The sequence below is a fragment of the Solanum dulcamara genome, chromosome 3, assembly GCF_947179165.1.
Source record: "Solanum dulcamara chromosome 3, daSolDulc1.2, whole genome shotgun sequence".
Taxonomy (NCBI): Eukaryota; Viridiplantae; Streptophyta; class Magnoliopsida; order Solanales; family Solanaceae; genus Solanum; species Solanum dulcamara.
Window position 1 is genome coordinate 67,669,005 of NC_077239.1, and position 18,988 is coordinate 67,687,992.

Below are 18,988 nucleotides of genomic sequence, written 5' to 3' on the forward strand. Positions count from 1 at the left end.
GGGAGGATGGGGCTGAGGGGTGGATTAGGGGCAGAGAAAAAAAGAGAGGGGGTCTTTTGTAAATTAAAAAAAATTGTGGGTTCTTAAAATATGTGTCATTATCACTAATTAAAAAAGAGTCCCTTTACTTCATTTTCAAGACTTGTGTCCTATTTTTTTACTTACACTCTTAAAAGTCTCTTTTAATTCAATCCCCCGTGTTGTTATTATATGATTTTGATTTGCTTAGGAGTTAGGAGGTCACAATATCTAGACAAGCATCTTCCTAGAAATAATAAGGTAAAAATAAAAAAGTTCTCTAAAAATAAATAAATTATTTGGCTAAAATATCTACAAAGAATTTAACTCAAAGTACTTCTCGAGTCTTAAATTTAAAAAGATGTAATTTTATAAGATTAATTAAATATTAAATAAAAAATGGATTCAATTATAATTATTAAAATGTTGAGGATGAATGACTATGGTGGTCAGGAGAACATTTTCTTCAAAAAATTATATTAAAAATATCGGGAAAATGTCATTTTTTGTTGTATATGACATCCTGAACATCCTAGAAATAATTGATTACCATAGCTCAATTGCAAAGGACCTTTAATTTAGCTCAAGTATCGTGAGTTCAATTTTATGAAAAGGAGTGTTATTTAGTTTTATTGAAATTTTAAGTGGATTAATAACATAAAATATTTTACTTCCTTTGCTTTAAAATATTCTTCTTAAATTCTAAATGTTAAATAAAAGATATTTCACCTATCCCTTTTTTAAAAAATTCAAACTATAGCAATCTAGTCTAAATGTTTACTATCTTAATTATAAAAAAAATATTAATATATAATTAGCTATTTTATTATTAAATTGATATAATTATATAGTAAAACTCCCATAGACATATAGAAATGATGTTTGATTGTTTTGTAATTAGAAATTTATTATATCAAAGCTCCTAGGTTATTAATATAAACAAACAATAAATACATTTTATGAAATGACTATAATGCCCTTGGTTATTCAGCTTTTCACCTTTTATATCATTAAAAAAAAAAATTAGGAGCCGTTTGGTTACGGGATAAACACAAAGCTACCATGTTTGGTTTGTAAATACGATAAAAGTTATTCAAGTATACATGACTAATGAGGAAATCTATGTATAAATTATGCGGGATAGAAAGTGGAACAAGTTATGTCGTACTAGTTATACATGTATTAAAATAATAAATTACACATTTACCCTTTTTTTTGTCTTGATTGCTTAATTTTATTCAATACAAATTACTTAATTGATTTTAATTATTTGTTATTTACTTTATTGTTTTAGCTATTGATATTTATTTAAATTATAGCGTGTTATTTAGACAGTTATTTAATTGAATGAGTATAATAAATATTAGTTCACTAAATATTTTAAAATTAAGAAATAAGAATTACCTCACTAATTTTTTAAAAACGCTATATAACAAAACCCTACATAATTAAACTCTTGCATAACTAAATTCTACCTAACTAATACGTACAAAACTCTTAGAGGCGCTAACACATAAAGGTTTAGCAGCTTAATCGGCCGAAATAAGAAAACAATAAATACGAAAACGAATCGGAGGGTTTAAGAAATTAAATGCTAAAAACTCTAGACCGGTGACAAGAGAGACGACGGCAAGAACAAGCAGCCCCATTGAGCCATGGTTTCGGCAGCAACCTGGATCCGATACGCAGTCGGCAAATTTCGATACTCTGTCTCTATTGGCTGGAAGGTCACCTCCCTATTTCCTCTTTTTCTCTTTTGAGTGTGTAATTGTGTCATGTTCCAATAATGTAGAGTTCATAGCATTGTATCACTCAACGTTCTTTTTTTTGGTAGATACAGCAAATATGTATGGTTTAGGCTAAAGGGTTTCTGTGGTTTTGCCTAAATTATTAGGTCTTTGAGGGCTTGGGGGTCTTTTAATATGAAATTATGAGCTTAAAGTTTATTGCTTATCGAGTTTCCGTCTGGAATTTTTGTAATGATCAAGACTGGTGGAAAGGAAAGCTTTCTTCACGATCTTGTTTCATGGATATATTATTCCTGTCACAAGTCTTTTGACTTTATACATTTGGTCTGATTTCTTTCAGCTTAATGTCAGCTGTGGAACCTTCATAAAATGCTAAAATGAGTATGCATCAATTTTAGGTCAGCATTCTAAATTAAATGTTTGGGAACTTAACGCTTGCAATCTAGTACTTCTTTTAAGTTCTTGCAAGAATGTATCCGGGTCTAAGAGGAGGGGACAACACAAAACCCATAACCAAGCTGGTTTTTGTATTCCAACCTAAGAGGCCCCTTCAGGTGGTGTGAACACAGGGCCGGGGGGGGGGGGGTTATTGGGCCTCATACCAATTTGGAGAGGGAAATATTGTGGTATGAACTTGCTGCGATAAGGGGATTGTGGAATGAACATTAGTTATAGGGGGTGACTTCAATGTTGGCAGGTATGAAAGTGAAAGACATAATTGTGTAAGAAGATCCAAAGCCGTGATGGCTTTTCCACTTCAGGGTGCCATTTACGCTTGGTCCAGGGGTGAAAACTTTATTCAAGCCTCAAGAATTGATAGATTCTTAATTTCATCAAGGTGGAATGATAGTTTCAAAGCATTGAAACAACTAGCTTTACCTAATGTCATCTCAAATTACAGGCCTATCCTCCTGGAAAGTGGGGTTACTCTTACTTCAAGTTTGAGAATTTGTGGTTACAAACATAGGGTTCCCTTGATAAAGTTTAGGATTGGTGGTAGAGCTACTTAATCAAGAGAAGTCACTACACGGAACAAAGTGGTCTCCGAAAAAGCAGAGGCAACAAGGAACAAAACATTAGATGAACTCCTATCCTTGGAACAAGCCACTGAGAATAGAGCTCAAACACAAGTAGAAAAAAATCATGATGTTCAATCTAGAACTAGAGCTTGAGGAAATTGCTAAGGCAAAAGAGATATCATGGAGGTAGAAATCAAGATGCTTGTAGCTTGAGGGGGGATAGAAATACGAAGAATTTTTTAAAAAAATAGCAAACTCACAAAGGGGAAACAATTACATTGACAAACTCAAAGTAGGATCCGAAATATTAGAAGATAAAGAGAAGATCAAAGTAAAAATCTTAGACTTCTATCAGAAGTTGTACACTACAACAACAACAACAACAAACCCAGTATAGTCCCACCATGTGGGGTCTGGAGAGGGTAGAGTGTACGCAGACCTAACCCCCACCTTGAAAGGTAGGGTGGCTGTTTCCGAAAAACCCTCGGCTTAAGAGAGAAGAACAAGGGAGGAGAAACAAGGAAAACAAGACATAGGTCAGTAGAGCCAAGTATATAGAAAACAATATAAAAATATGAATAATGAGAGCGATAAAGTCAGGGTAGGAAAGATCGGGGAGAAAGGAGCATTAACTACTATAGATAAATAGGATACTCAAAGTAAACCGGACCAAACAAATATAAGCAGTAATCACATGCAAAAATCAAATGTTAATAAACAAATGAGCGCAACTACGACTACTATGGAGAAAGGATAAGCCACCTAGCCCACTTTCTTAGTCTGAGTCCTCCACAGCCTCCTATCTAAGGTCATGTCCTCGGTGAGTTGCAACTGTACCATATCATGTCTAATCACCTCTTCCCAATACTTCTTCGGCCTCCCTTTGCCCCTCCTGAAACTGTCCATAGCCAACCTCTCGCACCTCCACACTGGAGCATCTGTGTCTCTCCTTTTCACATGCCCAAACCATCTCAGTCTCGCTTCCCGCATCTTGTCCTCCACCGATGCCACTCCCACCTTGTCTCGGATATCTTCATTCCTAATTCTATCCATCCTAGTGTGCCCACACATCCACCGCAGCATTCACATTTCCGCGACTTTCATCTTCTGAACATGAAGTTTCTTGATTGGCCAACACCCCGCCCCGTATAATAGAGTCGGTCTAACCACCACTTTGTAGAACTTGCCTTTGAGTTTTGGTGACACTTTCTTGTCACACAGCACTCCGGAGGCGATCCTCCATTTCATCCACCCTGCACCGATACGATGTGAAACATCGTCGTCGATATCCCCATCTTCTGTATAATAGACTCAAGATACTTGAAGCTTCTTTTCTTTTGAATGGCCTGGGTACCAAGCCTCACTTCCCCGTCAGCCTCACGCGGCAGGCCACTGAACCTGCACTCCAAGTATTCTGTCTTGGTCCTACTCAATTTAAATCCTTTAGACTCCAACGTCTGTCTCCAGCCCTCCAGCTTGTCGTTAACTTCGTTGCGAGTCTCGTCAATCAGGACTATGTCATCCGCGAACAACATACACCAAGGCACCTCACCTTGTATTTGTTTTGTCAATTGATCCATCACCAGGGCGAATAGAAACGGGCTAAGAGTCGATCCCTGGTGCAACCCCATCGTAACAGGAAAGTGCTCCGAGTCCCCTCCTACCGTCCTTATCCTGGTCTTAACTCCATCATACATGTCTTTAATCGCTCTAATGTACGCCACAGGTATACATTTCGCCTCCAAGCATCTCCATAGTACCTCTCTTGGAACTTTGTCATAGGCCTTTTCTAGGTCAATGAATATCACGTGTAAGTCCCTTTTACGCTCCCTATACTGCTCCACCAATCTCCTTACAATATGAATGGCTTCTGTAGTCGAGCGCCCCGACATGAATCCAAACTGATTCTCTGAAATAGACACATTACTCCTCACCCTTATTTCCATCACCCTTTCCCACACTTTCATAGTGTGACTTAGCAGCTTGATACCTCTATAGTTGGTGCAGCTTTGAATGTCTCCCTTGTTCTTGTACACGGGAATGATTGTACTCCACCTCCATTCTTCCGGCATCTTCGATGTTCTGAAAATGACATTAAACAACACAGTCAGCCACTCCAATCCTACCCTACCTGCATTCTTCCAAAATTCCCCAGAGATCTCGTCAGGTCCGGTCGCTTTTCCCCTGCTCATCCTACGAACAACTCCCTTAACTTCCTCAACCTTTATTCTCCTACAATACCCAAATTCGTGACGCCTATCCAAGTGCTCCAAGTCTCACAACACAAAGTCTCTGTCCCCTCCTTCGTTCAAGAGTTCGTGAAAGTATGACTGCCATCTCTGTCTAATGCGGGATTCCTGTACCAGTACTTGACCATCCTCGTCCTTGATGTACTTCACTTGATCCAAGTCGCGTGCCTTCCTTTCTCTCGCCTTGGCAAGCTTAAATAGCTTCTTATCCTTGCCTCTGTCCTCTAGTTTTGCATAAAGGCGTTCAAAGGTTGCCGTTTTAGCCGCCGAAACTGCCATCTTCGCCTCCTTATTCGCCATCTTATACTTTTCCCTGTTCGTTCGCTTCTCTTCATCATCCTTGCTATCTACCAACTTTACATATGCCTGCTTCTTTGCTTCTATCTTTCCCTGGACTTCTCCATTCCACCACCAATCCCCTCGGTGCCCACCACGGCGGCCTCGTGAGACCCCCAACACCTCTCTAGCTGTTTTCCTAATGCAGCTGGCCGTCCTATCCCAACTACACTGAACATGAAATATGTAGACTAACTTCCATAACGGTATAGCTTGCACCAAAGCAGAGGAAAGAACACGGCTAGAAAGCACTTTTGAGGGAGATGAGGTCTTGGCAATTATTTAATTTTGTGCACCAAATAAAGCTTCAGGGCCAAATGACTTTACAATGGCCTTTCAGAAGGCTTCCTTGGGAGATTATTAAAGCTGATACAATGGGATCCCGTAACCATTTTCACCAGACATGATATACGGTCAGATCTTGTAATGCCTCATTCATAGCATTGATCTTCCCCAGAAAAGGTGCCATTAAACTCGGAGACTCCACACTAATTAGTCTCATCGGTAGTGTATGTAAGATTGCAACCAAACTTTTAGTAGGGACTCAAAAAAGCAAATGGAAGCTAATCTCAGGTCATCAGAATGTTTTCATCAAGATAGAAAATCATTGATGCAATACTAATTGCTGGTGCTTGATTGTAAACTAGAAAGTGGTGGAGGGGTGGGTGTCCCTTCAAGCTAGATATTGAGAAATTTTTTGATCAACTCAACTGGTCCTTCTTATAATAATGTTAAAGGAAAATGGGATTTGGTGAAAGGTTGATCAAGTGTATAAATTTCAATATTTCCACCGCTAAATACTCTGTGCTAATCAGTAGCAGTCCATTGGGGAGTGGGGGTTCATCACCAAACGTCGGAAGTAGGGTGATCACCTTTCTCCCTTCCTCTGTATTCTGGCTATGGGGGGCCTTAGAAAATGCTTGTTAAAGCCAACGAGCGCAATATATAAGGGGCTTATATGTAGGCTGCAATTTTGGGAATACAGTATCAGCATCTCATTTACTCTATGCAGATGATACACTAATCTTTTGTGGTGCAGAAATATCCAAGGTTCTCTATCTTAACCTGTTCTCCACATTTTTGAAGTTTTGTTAGGATTGCACATCAACATGCTAAAAAGTGTCATCTAAGTCAATGATATCCCCAATTTGAATGGGTTGGCATGACTATTCTATTGTAAAATTGGTTCTTTCCCACCAACATATCTGGGCTCCCTCTTGGTGCTAAATGCAGGACAACAAAAAGTTGGAATGGTATAATTGAATAGTTTGAGAGAAGTTTTGCCTACTTGGCAAATGTAGTATCTCTCAATGGGAGGTAGACTCGCACTTATAGTTTCCTGAACAACATTTACACCTTCACTCTTCCCCATTCACTCCCCAAGTAGCATAATCTGTGTCTGACTTCACATAGCAGCAGCTCTTCCTCTTGCTTGGGCAACAATAATGTTGCTATCAAAGACTAGTTTGATTTTACCTTATCAAAAAAAAGGTGCAGAAACAACTGGACAAGATCAGGAGAACCTTTTTATGCGGGTCACATGATCAAATGTTCTAAAATCACACAACTAAAATCTGTAGGTGGTTAATGGATTTGATTACTCATAGTAATGCATGTTAATAAGTGGCTATGTTGGTATATTCAAGAGGACCCTTGTCTCTGGAAGGAGATACTAAGGACAAAACATAGAGTTCAAAGTCAATGGTATACCAAACCATCAAATACCCGACATGGAGTTTGTCTATGGAAGTTGGGGTAAATTCTCCCGGAACTTCTCTTTCAAGGTAGGTAATGGTCTCCATATCAAATTTTGGAAGGACAGGTGGTTGGGCAACTCATCTTTAATGGAGGAATATTCTAACCTTTTCCAAATCTCTTATGATCAAGACTCTTTCATCTCATAGAACAGAGATAACATCTAGAGTCCATTCTTGACCTGCTTGCTAGATTGAACAACTGCACAATCAATGAGTTGGCTGTTGACAAAATAAAATCGGGTGACACAAATGAAGGATTTTACTCGGTAAACTAAAGGCTAAAAGGCAGGCTACTCACACTCTTGTGCTCAAAATGAAATAGCCGACGATTAGCTCTGGAAGTTGATTTGGAAAACTAAACTGCCAATTGAGGTTATTTGTCTCTCAATTAAGCTTGCTTGACTCATGAACAATCTAAGCAAAAGGAACGGACAGATTGTTTGATAGATGTTATATGTGTCACAAAGATATCAAAATCAGCAACCAACCTATTTCTCTACTGTGCAATTGCTACAGAAGTACAGATCTCTAGAATATGGTCCACTCGCCTTTTGGACTCAATTGGGTCATGCTGTAATCACCTTCTAAATCCATTTTTTTGTCCTTTTATTTGAATTCATAGTAATAACTATTGGCGGGTTTCATTAATGCAAGGTGGTCTTCTTAAGCTGGATTTTCTGGAAAGATGTTAGAGACGTCAGGACAATCTGGAGGACGATCTCTACTTGTACTTTTTAGCGTTCTTGGACAGGAAGAAACTGCAGATATCTTGATGGACTATCAAGTCCAAACCAGTCCCTTAAGACTAGGTGTCTTCTGTGTCTTTTTTAGTTGTATGAACCAATCCCCCATAAATTCCCGTAATACTCCCTCCGTCCCATTTTATACGTGTTAGTTTGACTTGGCACAACGTTTAAGAAAGAAAGACTTTTGAAATGTGTGAGCCAAAATAAGTGATAGCTTTTTGAGTGACTATAAATCATTTCATTAAGGGTAAATTAGGCATTTTAAAGTTAAATTGTTGCTTAATATAGAAATATGTCATTCTTTTTGGGACTGACTAAAAATGAAAACGAGTCATATGAAATGGGACAGAGGGAGTATTTTTTGACTTTGTTATCTCCCTGATCTTAGCATAGCCTTTACTGAACTCTCTTTTGTACTTATTAGCTTTTCTATTTTGCATCTTCTTGATGCCATCAATGAAATCTCTTACTTCATTTAAAAAAAACCCTACGAAGGGATACTGCTCTTTTAAATCTTTTGATGAAAATTAAGTTCGACTACATAGTTTCAGAAACAGGAAGTGGAATAACTTTCATTTTTTCTATCTAAGACTTCGTCCTTGGATTTTACTTGACACTAATAATGAATCTTGTGCAGCTGTATATTTTCTCTGCTATCATGTTTTATGATGAGATGGTTTAACTAAAAAAAGAGTTGCTATATAAGAACATTTGAACCGAGTTACTGAGAGTATGAGGTAATTTTGCAAGAAGTACAGCACAACAAGGAAACATATAAGTTTGACTCGAAGAGCAATCAAAATATTAACAATAATGACAACCATTTTTTTAATCCGAAAAAAGCAAGGAAACTATTAGCCTGTTTGGATTGACTTATTTTTAAGCAGCATATAAGTTGAAAACTGCTTATAAGTTAAAAAAAAGAAGTAGGTGCAGACCAATTTTATTTTCTTTGACTTATAAGTTGTTTTCAACTTATAAACTGCTTAAAATAAGTTCATCCAAATAAACCCAACTATTTATTGATGCTTATTTTAAACACAAAATGACTTTAAGTTGGGCAGCCAAAAAAAGCTGAAAACAGCTTATAAGCCAATCCAAACGGCCTCTATGTGGGTGTTTGGATTGGCTTATTTTAAGTAGTTCTTGGCTTTTTAGCTCTTTTTTAGTTTTGGAAGTGTTTGGGAAACACAAAAAAAAATTGGCTGAAAAAGTACAAAAAAAGCCAAAAGTCATAAGTTGGGTTAAGTAGTAGTTGGCTTTTTAGCTCTTTTTTAGTTTTGGAAGTGTTTGGGAAACACAAAAAAAATTTGGCTGAAAAAGTACAAAAAAAGCCAAAAGTCAAAAGTTGGGTGTTCCCAACTTATGACTTTTTGCTTTTAGCTTATAAGCCACTTAAAAAAAGCCAATCAAAAGACCCCCTAAGTTTTAAGAATTCCCCTAATATGGGAGTGTGTGACTGAGGTCTAACTTAAGATGCAATTTTCTATGTTTAAAAGTATTTCTTCAATAACTAGAAATCAGTAATTACCTTCTTAACTTTATCTACATGTAAAAACAACCCTAACATTATTGTAGTAAAATAATGTTTTGGCAGAGATTTGAACTTGGTGCTCAACATTTAGAAACTTGAGTTCCAGCACAGGAGAGGAAAAGTATATAATGCAGGTCTTGTTATTGACTTATTGTTAGAATCCTATAATCACTAGCCCACATACTCTGAATAGAGGGTAATGATACTGATGGAGTCCAAACTCCAAAGCTTCCCTAATTGAAAAGGAATGACAGACCAACTTAATCTTGGAAAGATTACTGAATAGAGGGTAATGATACTGATGGAGTCCAAAGCTTCCCTAATTTAAAAGGAATGACAAACCAACTTAATCTTGGAAGGATTACTACTCAGAGAGAAATTTAAGTATTACTGATTTGACTTCTTAAGACTAAAAGAGAAACAAAATGAGCTTTTCATAGTGCCGAGATGTGCTAAACTAATACTTATAAGTCACAACATGCTAGTCAAAACATTCTTATAATCATCACTAGATTATGAGTGTTAAAAGTTAAAGACACAAGCTGTATGAGATCAAGCAAGCTTCCTCATGTTGAACTATCATCTGCTTTTCTGCACTTAAAATCAAGCAAGCTTCTACATTTTACACTTGTATTTACTTGCCTTTACTTCTTAAGTACACCCCCCCGCAGGGAAAGAGGGAAAATGCTTAACTGGATGTTAATGCTATGCAGAACTACAAAGGAGGTCAAATTACAGATAGAGAATTAGGTGATACCATATGGAAGAACTTTTTTCAGGGCAAGTTGACATTCTTGCACTATAACAAGGGAGAGGAAATGGCACCAACACTAGGAGATCAGGGCGGCACACTTCTGGTTCGGAAGATACCTTGGGTTGATCCAACGTAATTTCTCCTTTGATGCAACTATGTGGCCAATTACATTATGCATGGTTTTCTCTACTTTAGTGCTGGAATAGATTTTCACTTTAAACTCATCCTTTTATTGCCTATCTTCACTTGACTAATTTTTTAACAAGCAGCAGAGAATTGTCTTACGACTTTTTTTTTGGGGTTACTATTTTCTTTTATGATTTTCTGGCATTTTCAACTGAGATTTTCTTTCTTGTAGTTGTACAAGAGAAAACTGTACTTATTTAGATTTGTAGTATTATAGGGAGTGATTTTTTTGTGTGTAGCTAATGTTAGTGTCTAGGTTAGATTTTGCACACCTCGACTAATCCTCCATGTACCTGCTACCTCCATGAGCACAACTACTGGGTAACTTTGGCCGTCAACATTTAGACAAATGGGAAAAACTCACCCAACTTCTTTTTAGCTTTTGTTGAGGTTTGAACCTTCATGGTTGATTCCATCTTTGTTGATCGCTAGGCTCCACACCTTTAGGTACAGCATAGAGTTCTTTTAACTCCGTTTTGTATAGTTACTCAGCTCAAATTGACTTAATCCTTTTTACTGTATGTGTTCTATCTTTGTACATCTTCTATCAGATCAGTTATGGTTGCACCACCCCTTGCTTCAGATTATTTGTGAAACTAGCTTTGGGTGGCCAGCCAGTCCCATGACCTAGTAAAGTTCGATTGTTCCTCTTAAGTCTATTTTGATAACATGGTTTGTGGTAATGTCAAAGCTTATTAGTTTTTGCATTATGGATCATTGATCTACACTGCTCCACTTTACCAGTAATTGTGAAAGGACATCAAGCTTGGATACAACTTCAGTATCACAATGTTAAAACTTAAAATCTTAGAGATATGGCTTCTAATTAACTGATCACCTCTCTTTTTTTTTTTTTAAGAACAGTTAGCAAACATCTTTATTCTATTGAAACAAAAGCCCAGCACCAAGTCGGTGCTGGTGTTACAAAAAGGTATCCATTCTTCACAAGAGTTCTTTCAATTAAGAGGTCGATGAGTTCTAACAGCTATCCTCATCCTGCTAAAAGCAAGTTAAGCCAGAGACCTGATAAACTAAGTGATGCAAATCTCGGAAGTACTCATTGCATGGAAGAGTTTCTACTTGACATCAAGAGTTTAGAGTGTTTCATAGAGAGTATGGAAACAAAGAACTGATACAAGAATAGATTAACATTATGTTTTTAGGGTCCTTTTGATCATAGTATGATGAACTTGTAGTTAAGGGCGCTTATGTCTTTTCTTATCTTAGTTAATCCTATCAGTATAAATAGAATAGGATGGAGATTATTTGCTTAGGCATCATTGATGGATGAACACTTTTTAGTGAGTTTTGTGGGTTTTATCCCTTTATCTCTACATTGGATCTCTTTTGAATATTTCATGGTGAGAATTCATGTATGAGTTCAATTCTCTTCTCTCTTGAATTTAATCTTGTAGTTGTTTCTTCAAATTTAGAGGATTGTAAATCTATATTCTCGGTGGTCTCTAATTTACTTCAATTGTAAGATTGTTCTTTCTTTCTTCTATATCTCCCCTCGATTTCTTAGCTATCTCTTGAATTTCATTATCTTGTATTTTATTTACATCACTAAGGCACTTGAAATTCAAAGATTGAGCATCCATATGCCTTCCTCCGCATTATCTCTGGATCCTTTTGTCAATACAGATGCAATGCAAACTGGAATGGTATTAGAAATAATCTTCAGTTCCTTGTAGCTTTGCAGCCTTCCTAGCAACAAAACAGTTCTTTAGGGGATCTATGCATCACCAAACTCTACTCAAATGTTTGCAATAATAGTTCCCACAGATCTCTAGTCACTTTTTGTGGTGTAGAAAGAGATGGTCATTGTCCTTCCACATTAGTACTGCACATGTAGCACTTGCTGCACAGTTAAACCCCCTTTCTCTGGAGGTTTTTCTGTGTCAAATATGCTGCGGCTTATGTCTTCATCAGGGTAGGTTTTAACATATGTTGTTGGCCTAGTTATTGACTAAAGTTGGGGGTTCAATGGCATATATGATTTGGATGATGTGCAGTCTGCCTGTTTTCCCTTTTACGTGGAAAATGTGATATGCAAGGAAATCTTACCAACATAAATTGGTAAATGGAGGTGATTGCACTGCTATCTTGTTGTTCACGTTCATTTCATTTCACCTCTTTGCTTTAATTTTTTTGTTGGTTTTATTCTGATGAAAGCAATAATGTGGATCTGTCGCTGCATGTGTTATTTTTTGCTATTGCTGACTTCACGTCTATACTAAACATAGGAAAGTATTTGTTGGGGATGTTGTGGTTCTCAAGGACCCTATAAAGTCGGATGATTACCTTGTCCGTAGATTGGCTGCAATTGAAGGCTATGAGATGGTGTCCACCGATGAAAAGGATGAACCTTTTGTCCTCGAAAAAGATCAATGTTGGGTGCTGGCTGATAATGAAAATGTGAAACCTAAGGTATATGATTCTCACAATAGATTGCTTTTCTCCTCCGGAATAAGATATCACTTGACTGTACTCTCTCAAATCCTCTCTTTTGCAAATCGTGGAACTTGTCTTTGCACTTTATGTTACAATTCTAGAATATTGTGCTTATTGTAATATGATATTAGTCCAACAATCCCACAATATATTGGGTATCACTATCTGTTTTGAGCATCATGTTTTTGTTGTATACTTGTAGTTTCTGCATATCTGATCATAGTCTTGATTACTCATTCACTGCATAAGAGATGAAATTTATTTGCAGCAGAAATTGTATCATAAAGTCATATGTGTTATAACTTTCTAGTTCTCTTATATCATAACTGAAACCTTATTTTACCGGTGATTTTATGCATTAGTTTAAGTTTACTCTTCCCTGCAGATTCTTGTAAGGCACTTGCACAAAGTTAGTAAATCTGAACAAACCTCTAATTGGATGTGTATGTTTGAGCTAAAACTTCAGCATTTACAATGAGTAGAACTCTTTGAATTATGGTGAAGAGGTAAAGTTTATTAAATGAAATGAATGTTTGATGGAATTTAAAATACTTGAGCTAAATATTCAGCATTATCAGCTATACCGTACTGTGTTATCCATATTATAGTAATCATAGGGCTTTCTTCCTCATGCATTAAGGAAAGGATAGCAACTGTGCAGATATAATTTTTATATCAATATTAACTAAGTCTAGATGTTTTTCTTATCTTTTCAATAGCAGGAAGCCAAGGATAGCAGAACCTTTGGCCCTGTTTCCTTGACAGACATAGTTGGCAGAGCTATATATTGCCTGAGGACGGCAGTAGACCATGGTCCTGTTAACAACAGGTTTGTTGTGTCATTGCTCATCTGTTTTGTTATGCATCAAATAGAGCTTTCGTACTGATCATGATTCATTCGTCTCTTGCTTTATCAGTGACTTTAGCATGGAGAAGGATTCACCAGTCCTTGAAGTTGAACTGGATGTTGACGAGATGGCAAGAAGTCACAAAGCATAGGTTGTGCTTTGGATGTGAAAGGTTTTCCTAGAATTACTGATTTGGTTGTACCCTCCCTTCTCGTTTCCTCTTATTTATCTGAGCAAAATTCATTGGGAAAATAAAAAATAAAAGTTGTATTAGTGATTTTGGTACATTTTCCCAAGTTGGTCTTTCCTCTTAATGAGGGAAAACTGTAAACCCTTTGAGGTCTTGAGTTCTATTTAGGATGCAATTCAAGGCTGAAACTGTAGTATGCAAGTTTGGGACAACCTGTTAAGATTTTCAATATGATTCACTTTCATCCAGCATGTAGCCAATTGACAAACAGGATTATTTGTTCCAATATTTTTCTTTCTACTTGTCTAAACTATCACTAAAATTGCAGTAACTAGTAGATATGGACTTGTTTTCACATAAGTCACTTAGCTATCTTTTTTAACACGAGTTTGAGATACTAATTTAAAAGTCACAAAGGCGGAAAATGCTTAACTTTTAGATGTTAACTCTTTTTTAAAAAAGAAAATCCAATAATCATAATTCAATTTAAAAGCTGTAATCCGACCCAAAATTCAAAACCTATATGAAGAAAGTAAAATATTAAAAGAACAATTGTTATCCTCATTTTGTCGAAAAATTTCTTAAACGAGACTTGATTACTCCTTGCTGCATTTCAAAGTCTTGGCTTTGTGTTTTTGTCTGAAATTTTGATACATATGCACAACACAATTCCTATGTTCAACATCTGGGAACAAATCCTTCAAAACTCCGATCAGTCCCTTCAAAAAAAAAATTACTTAAGAGGGGAAACAAAGTTCTGTTCCATTCTTTTAATATTTTATCTTTTCGTATGTATTTTGATTTTGGTCGAATCAGAATCTTTTTAATTAATTTTTTTTATTAGATTCTTTTTTTTTTAAAAAAGAGTGAACATAAGAAAACTTAGTATTTTTTGGTTTTGTGACTTTTTAGTTAGTATTTCATAGTTTAGTAGTTATGTGTTAGAAAAAATAGTTAAATGATAGTTACGTAATCATATAGGTGGAAGTTACGTGATCATATATGTTAAGTTTCAGTTTTCGAATGAACTTTTATGACAGAGACCATAATACAACAAAATTAACATGGTTTTTAAATTTAAAGATATTTATATAAGATAATTTCTGTTTGTGACATCAAAGAGCAAAAAAGAAGATGAAGAACCTAAAATTGTAAGAAACTAAAACTATGAGGGGGTAAAGTGATACATTTCAAAACCAAAAAGGCCCAGAATTGACTAGATTTTGAAATTTTCACATGTTCCCTTGCTGACCCCACGAAAATAGTCAATATATCAGTGTGCTTCGAAATATATAAAAACGAAACAAGAAAGCTTAGTACAGAGGCGAAGATCGAAAATGCGAAAGTTTGATTGAGACTGCAAGACTCTTTCCTATGTTTTCTCAAATTCCAAAAATGTCAAGCGCCATTGATTTCACTCCCAAGAAGCTTCCAGGTAATTTCTTTTATTTTTTGGGTCGTTAAAGCTCTATCATGGGTTGGGCACAAACATGCATACTAACTGTATCACCAAATTTTTCAAAGAGAGAAACCATTAATTTACTCTTTTCTTTTGATTGGGAAAATACAAGAATGCTTTCATTTCGTTTCTTTTTCTTCTTTTTCGATGTCCCATTGGGTGCCTACAAGGTGTTTGATGAAATGTTTGTGTTAAAAGTCGAGGTCATTTTAATTACTTTGCTTCTTATTAACGCCCTAGCTATGTCAGAACTCTATCTAATAAGGGTAAACTTAGAAACTACTGCAAACAACTACTATGTTTCAATGCGCTCGGCTATTTGAATTCTCTGTATCCATTTTGCTCTAGTTAGACCCTTTCATTATGATACTCAATAATTTACTGTAACAAAGAAGAATTTAATGATTTTTATTAGTGATAAATATAAATACATAAGCGTGAATTCCTTGCGGGTTTCAATGTCAAAATGGGGTGTTTTTTTTGGCTGCATTTGATTCAGCTAAAGTGGTTGAGCCTTTTTTTTTTTTTTGAATAGTTTAAGAAGTGGTTTCATTTACATTGTTCGTGAAATAGTTAAATCTGAAAGAATTTTGCGGGTGGAGTGGGCTTTTGAGGCGGCAAATATGCAGAATTGTTGGCGTGTATGGCAACTTATTGTCTCTTCTTGAAATAAAGTTTTTCCCTTTAAACTCAACATGTTCCTATTTAGTGGAGCTTATATTTTCTTCAGATCCTTTTCAGTTTTCGGATTTCCAATTTTACTTGAAGTTCACACATCAGCTTGGTCACACCTCTAAACATAAATAAAGAAACTCTCATAGGTTCCCTGGTGATGGCAAGAACTCTCCCAACCTCTTTTTCTTTCTGCAAAGTGCCAGCAGTGGCACAAATCTTGTCTTGTTCACAATATATTTCTTTATGCCCCATCTTTTGTTGTCTTTATTCTCTTTCTAAAACTCTTTTCCCCTCTCTCTTTAGTGTATGATTTATGTGCATTGTTGGTATCGATTGACATGATGATGTGAGGGTTATTTTCATTGCAATCACCGTTTTCGTTATTTTTAATACTATTGATTCTTGTGATTATGCATAAGTTAAATTTTTGTGTAGAGGTGTGAGAGGTTGGCTATGGATGGTTTCAGGAGAGATAGAAGTAAATCAAAGAAGTATTGGGGAGAGATCATTAGAAAAGACATGATGCAGTTTCAACTTACTGAGGACATGACCTTAGATATGAGGGTTATGAGGGTGTGGAGGATACTGATTAGGGTAGAAGGTTAGTAGGTAGCAGTGGATTGTCTTTTTGTCCGTTCATATTAGTATTGGTATTGCTCCTATAGTTTTTTGTCCTCCGATTTCGATTATCGTATTGTTTTGTTGTAGTTTTTATTCAGTTGCTATTTGTTATTTCTTGTAATTCCGTTACTTCTTTTTCGGGACTTTTGGACTTTTTCCTTGAATGGATGGTCTATCGGAAACAAGCTCTCTACCTCTGAGGTAGGGGTAAGGTTTGCATACACTCTATCCTTCCCAGACCCCATTTTGTGGGACTACACTGGGTGTGTCGTTGTTGTAGTTCTCGTAGTGACAACAGTAAATATCATATTTAAAATGCAAATGCTTGTTATGGAAGCAGAATTAATGACTTTTTAACTTCTTATTTCTACATAGCTGTCAGACATGTAAGGCATAGGAAGGAATCTGATATAACATTGTACAGTTGTCCCAAATAATGGTCTTTAATCGGTAAATGGAAATGCTTACTTGGAAGATGTAAATGGAATAACTTTTCTAAGATTATGCATCTTATTTCCTATACAGCTCTGATCCTATTCTTTAGTCACCCTTCCACATGGAGGACAAAATAGTTTTAAGCTTCAGCTGCAATGTGAATGCATCAGTTGTGACCTACATGTTGATCATTCCGTTGAGAAAGAAATGGCTATTTAGAAACATTCTCTTATGCATAAGTTAATTTTTTTAATGTATCTGTAAAATCGAATATAAACACTTACATATATGCTATTATTCTATTTCAGGGTTTGGTTCCCCAGAAGGCAGATGTCTTCCCTGCTCAGGACTGTCAGGGAGGACAGTCACTTCTCATGGTGAATATCAGCACTTCTCCAAGGTCAAGATTTTGAACTTGAAATCTCCTTACAGGAGCACATCTTATATGTGTAATGCTAGTAGCTTCAGCAATCATAAAAGAAATCCAGATTTTTCGAGGCAAAACAAGCACGGGTTCTCCAGGGGGAGGAACAGGCAAAATGAAGACAGAGATGGTTATGACAATATAGAAGAATCTGAAATGCTATCTTCAAGGAATGGGCCACTGCTTACTACACCAAACACTTCGAAATTCCAAGCTACAGCCACTCCAGGCCCAAGGGAAAAGGAGATTGTTGAACTATTTAGAAAGGTCCAGGCTCAGCTTCGGGAAAGAGCCACGATAAAGGAGGAGAAAAAGTCTGAAGAGTTGCAAGGAAAGGGTAAAGAGAGTGAAACTGTTGATTCCCTTCTTAAGCTTTTAAGGAAACACTCAGTTCAGAAAGGGAAGAAAACCAGTAGCAGTAGAAGTAGCAACTTTGTCCTTGACCAGCCAGATAAGAGCAATGTCTTTTCTGAACAGAGAGCTAGCAATCTCACTGAACTAAATAGCAATGTGAACCATGTGGCACAAGAAAGTGGCACCCCAGTTGTTAACCGGCCTAAGTCAAACTTCCAACGTAGATCTCCAGTTCCGCGAATCAAGTTTCAGCCTATTTATCACGAGGGAGGTACTGATAACCCTGTTGCCTCTACTGCTACAGATAAGATGGAAAAGGACATACATCTGGACCCTGAACTTGGCGAAATTCCTAGAAGTACGGTTGATTCTGACACTCAGCCTATTTTCTCAGATAAGCATGTGTTTGATGAAATGGCTGATGATGATACTGCCAAAATGTATGGAAGTGTTGATGCTAGTGATGATGAAGAACACAATCAAGTTGGACATGATGAATTAGCTGAAATGAAGCTAACAGAACTGCGAGCAATTGCAAAGTCCCGTGGTTTGAGGGGATACTCGAAACTGAAAAAGCTAGAGCTCATTGAGTTGCTAAGTGCTGATCAAGTCTGATAAGGTTCACAAGTAAAGTGACAACATGATGTAGAATTTTGTTGCACATTCTTCCTTTGTTTTCTGCATAATGTTCAACTTACATAGTACTCTTTCTCTTGATGGTGGTTTCTGTGGTCAAATTGGATAATTTTGTTTACTTCATCTAAGTAGCTTTCTCTTGCCCTGATATACATATTTCACCAACTTTTTAAAATCCTTTTTGTGTATCACATTATTTCATATGTTCATCATACTTATTGGTGATTCTGAATCTCTGTAACTGTTATTAGTCTATCTTGGACTCTTTTGACTTCAGCAAAATCTGCTGTTCAAATTAGAGAGACATCGTCGCACATGCAGTAGTGCAGGTAATTACATACCATTTACTCTTAAGAGTGAGCATGTGATTATTCTGAACTTTTCGTTTTGGAGGTTAAGATACTTGCTATGACTACAATATAATGGGGTGTTATTTCCTTCTCCTTTGTAATTCTGGCAACTCAGCTCAAACAAATGTATGTGCTGCTTGGTGGTGTTTACTTCTCCCAAGTTTAATGCTCAAGTACTTCCCATCATCGATGTTG

General features: G+C 36.5%; 2 protein-coding genes across 3 annotated transcripts; both read left to right on the plus strand.

Moving 5' to 3' along the window:
• The first annotated feature begins 1,531 nt into the window (after positions 1–1,531).
• LOC129882742 (uncharacterized) lies at positions 1,532–14,087 on the plus strand. 2 transcript variants are annotated; one of them, XM_055957173.1, is made up of 5 exons: positions 1,532–1,745; positions 10,121–10,293; positions 12,594–12,777; positions 13,521–13,630; positions 13,719–14,087. In XM_055957173.1, exons 1-5 carry the CDS (start codon positions 1,674–1,676, stop codon positions 13,798–13,800), a joined length of 621 nt encoding a protein of 206 aa, XP_055813148.1. In that variant the 5' UTR covers positions 1,532–1,673; the 3' UTR covers positions 13,801–14,087. The 2 variants fall into 2 exon arrangements, with proteins under 2 accessions (XP_055813148.1, XP_055813149.1); XM_055957174.1 differs by having other exon boundaries at positions 13,524–13,630.
• A 1,025-nt stretch (positions 14,088–15,112) lies between these two features.
• LOC129882743 (rho-N domain-containing protein 1, chloroplastic) lies at positions 15,113–18,696 on the plus strand. The gene is made up of 2 exons (XM_055957175.1): positions 15,113–15,274; positions 17,338–18,696. Exons 1-2 carry the CDS (start codon positions 15,214–15,216, stop codon positions 18,420–18,422), a joined length of 1,146 nt encoding a protein of 381 aa, XP_055813150.1. The 5' UTR covers positions 15,113–15,213; the 3' UTR covers positions 18,423–18,696.
• Positions 18,697–18,988: the final 292 nt, after the last annotated feature.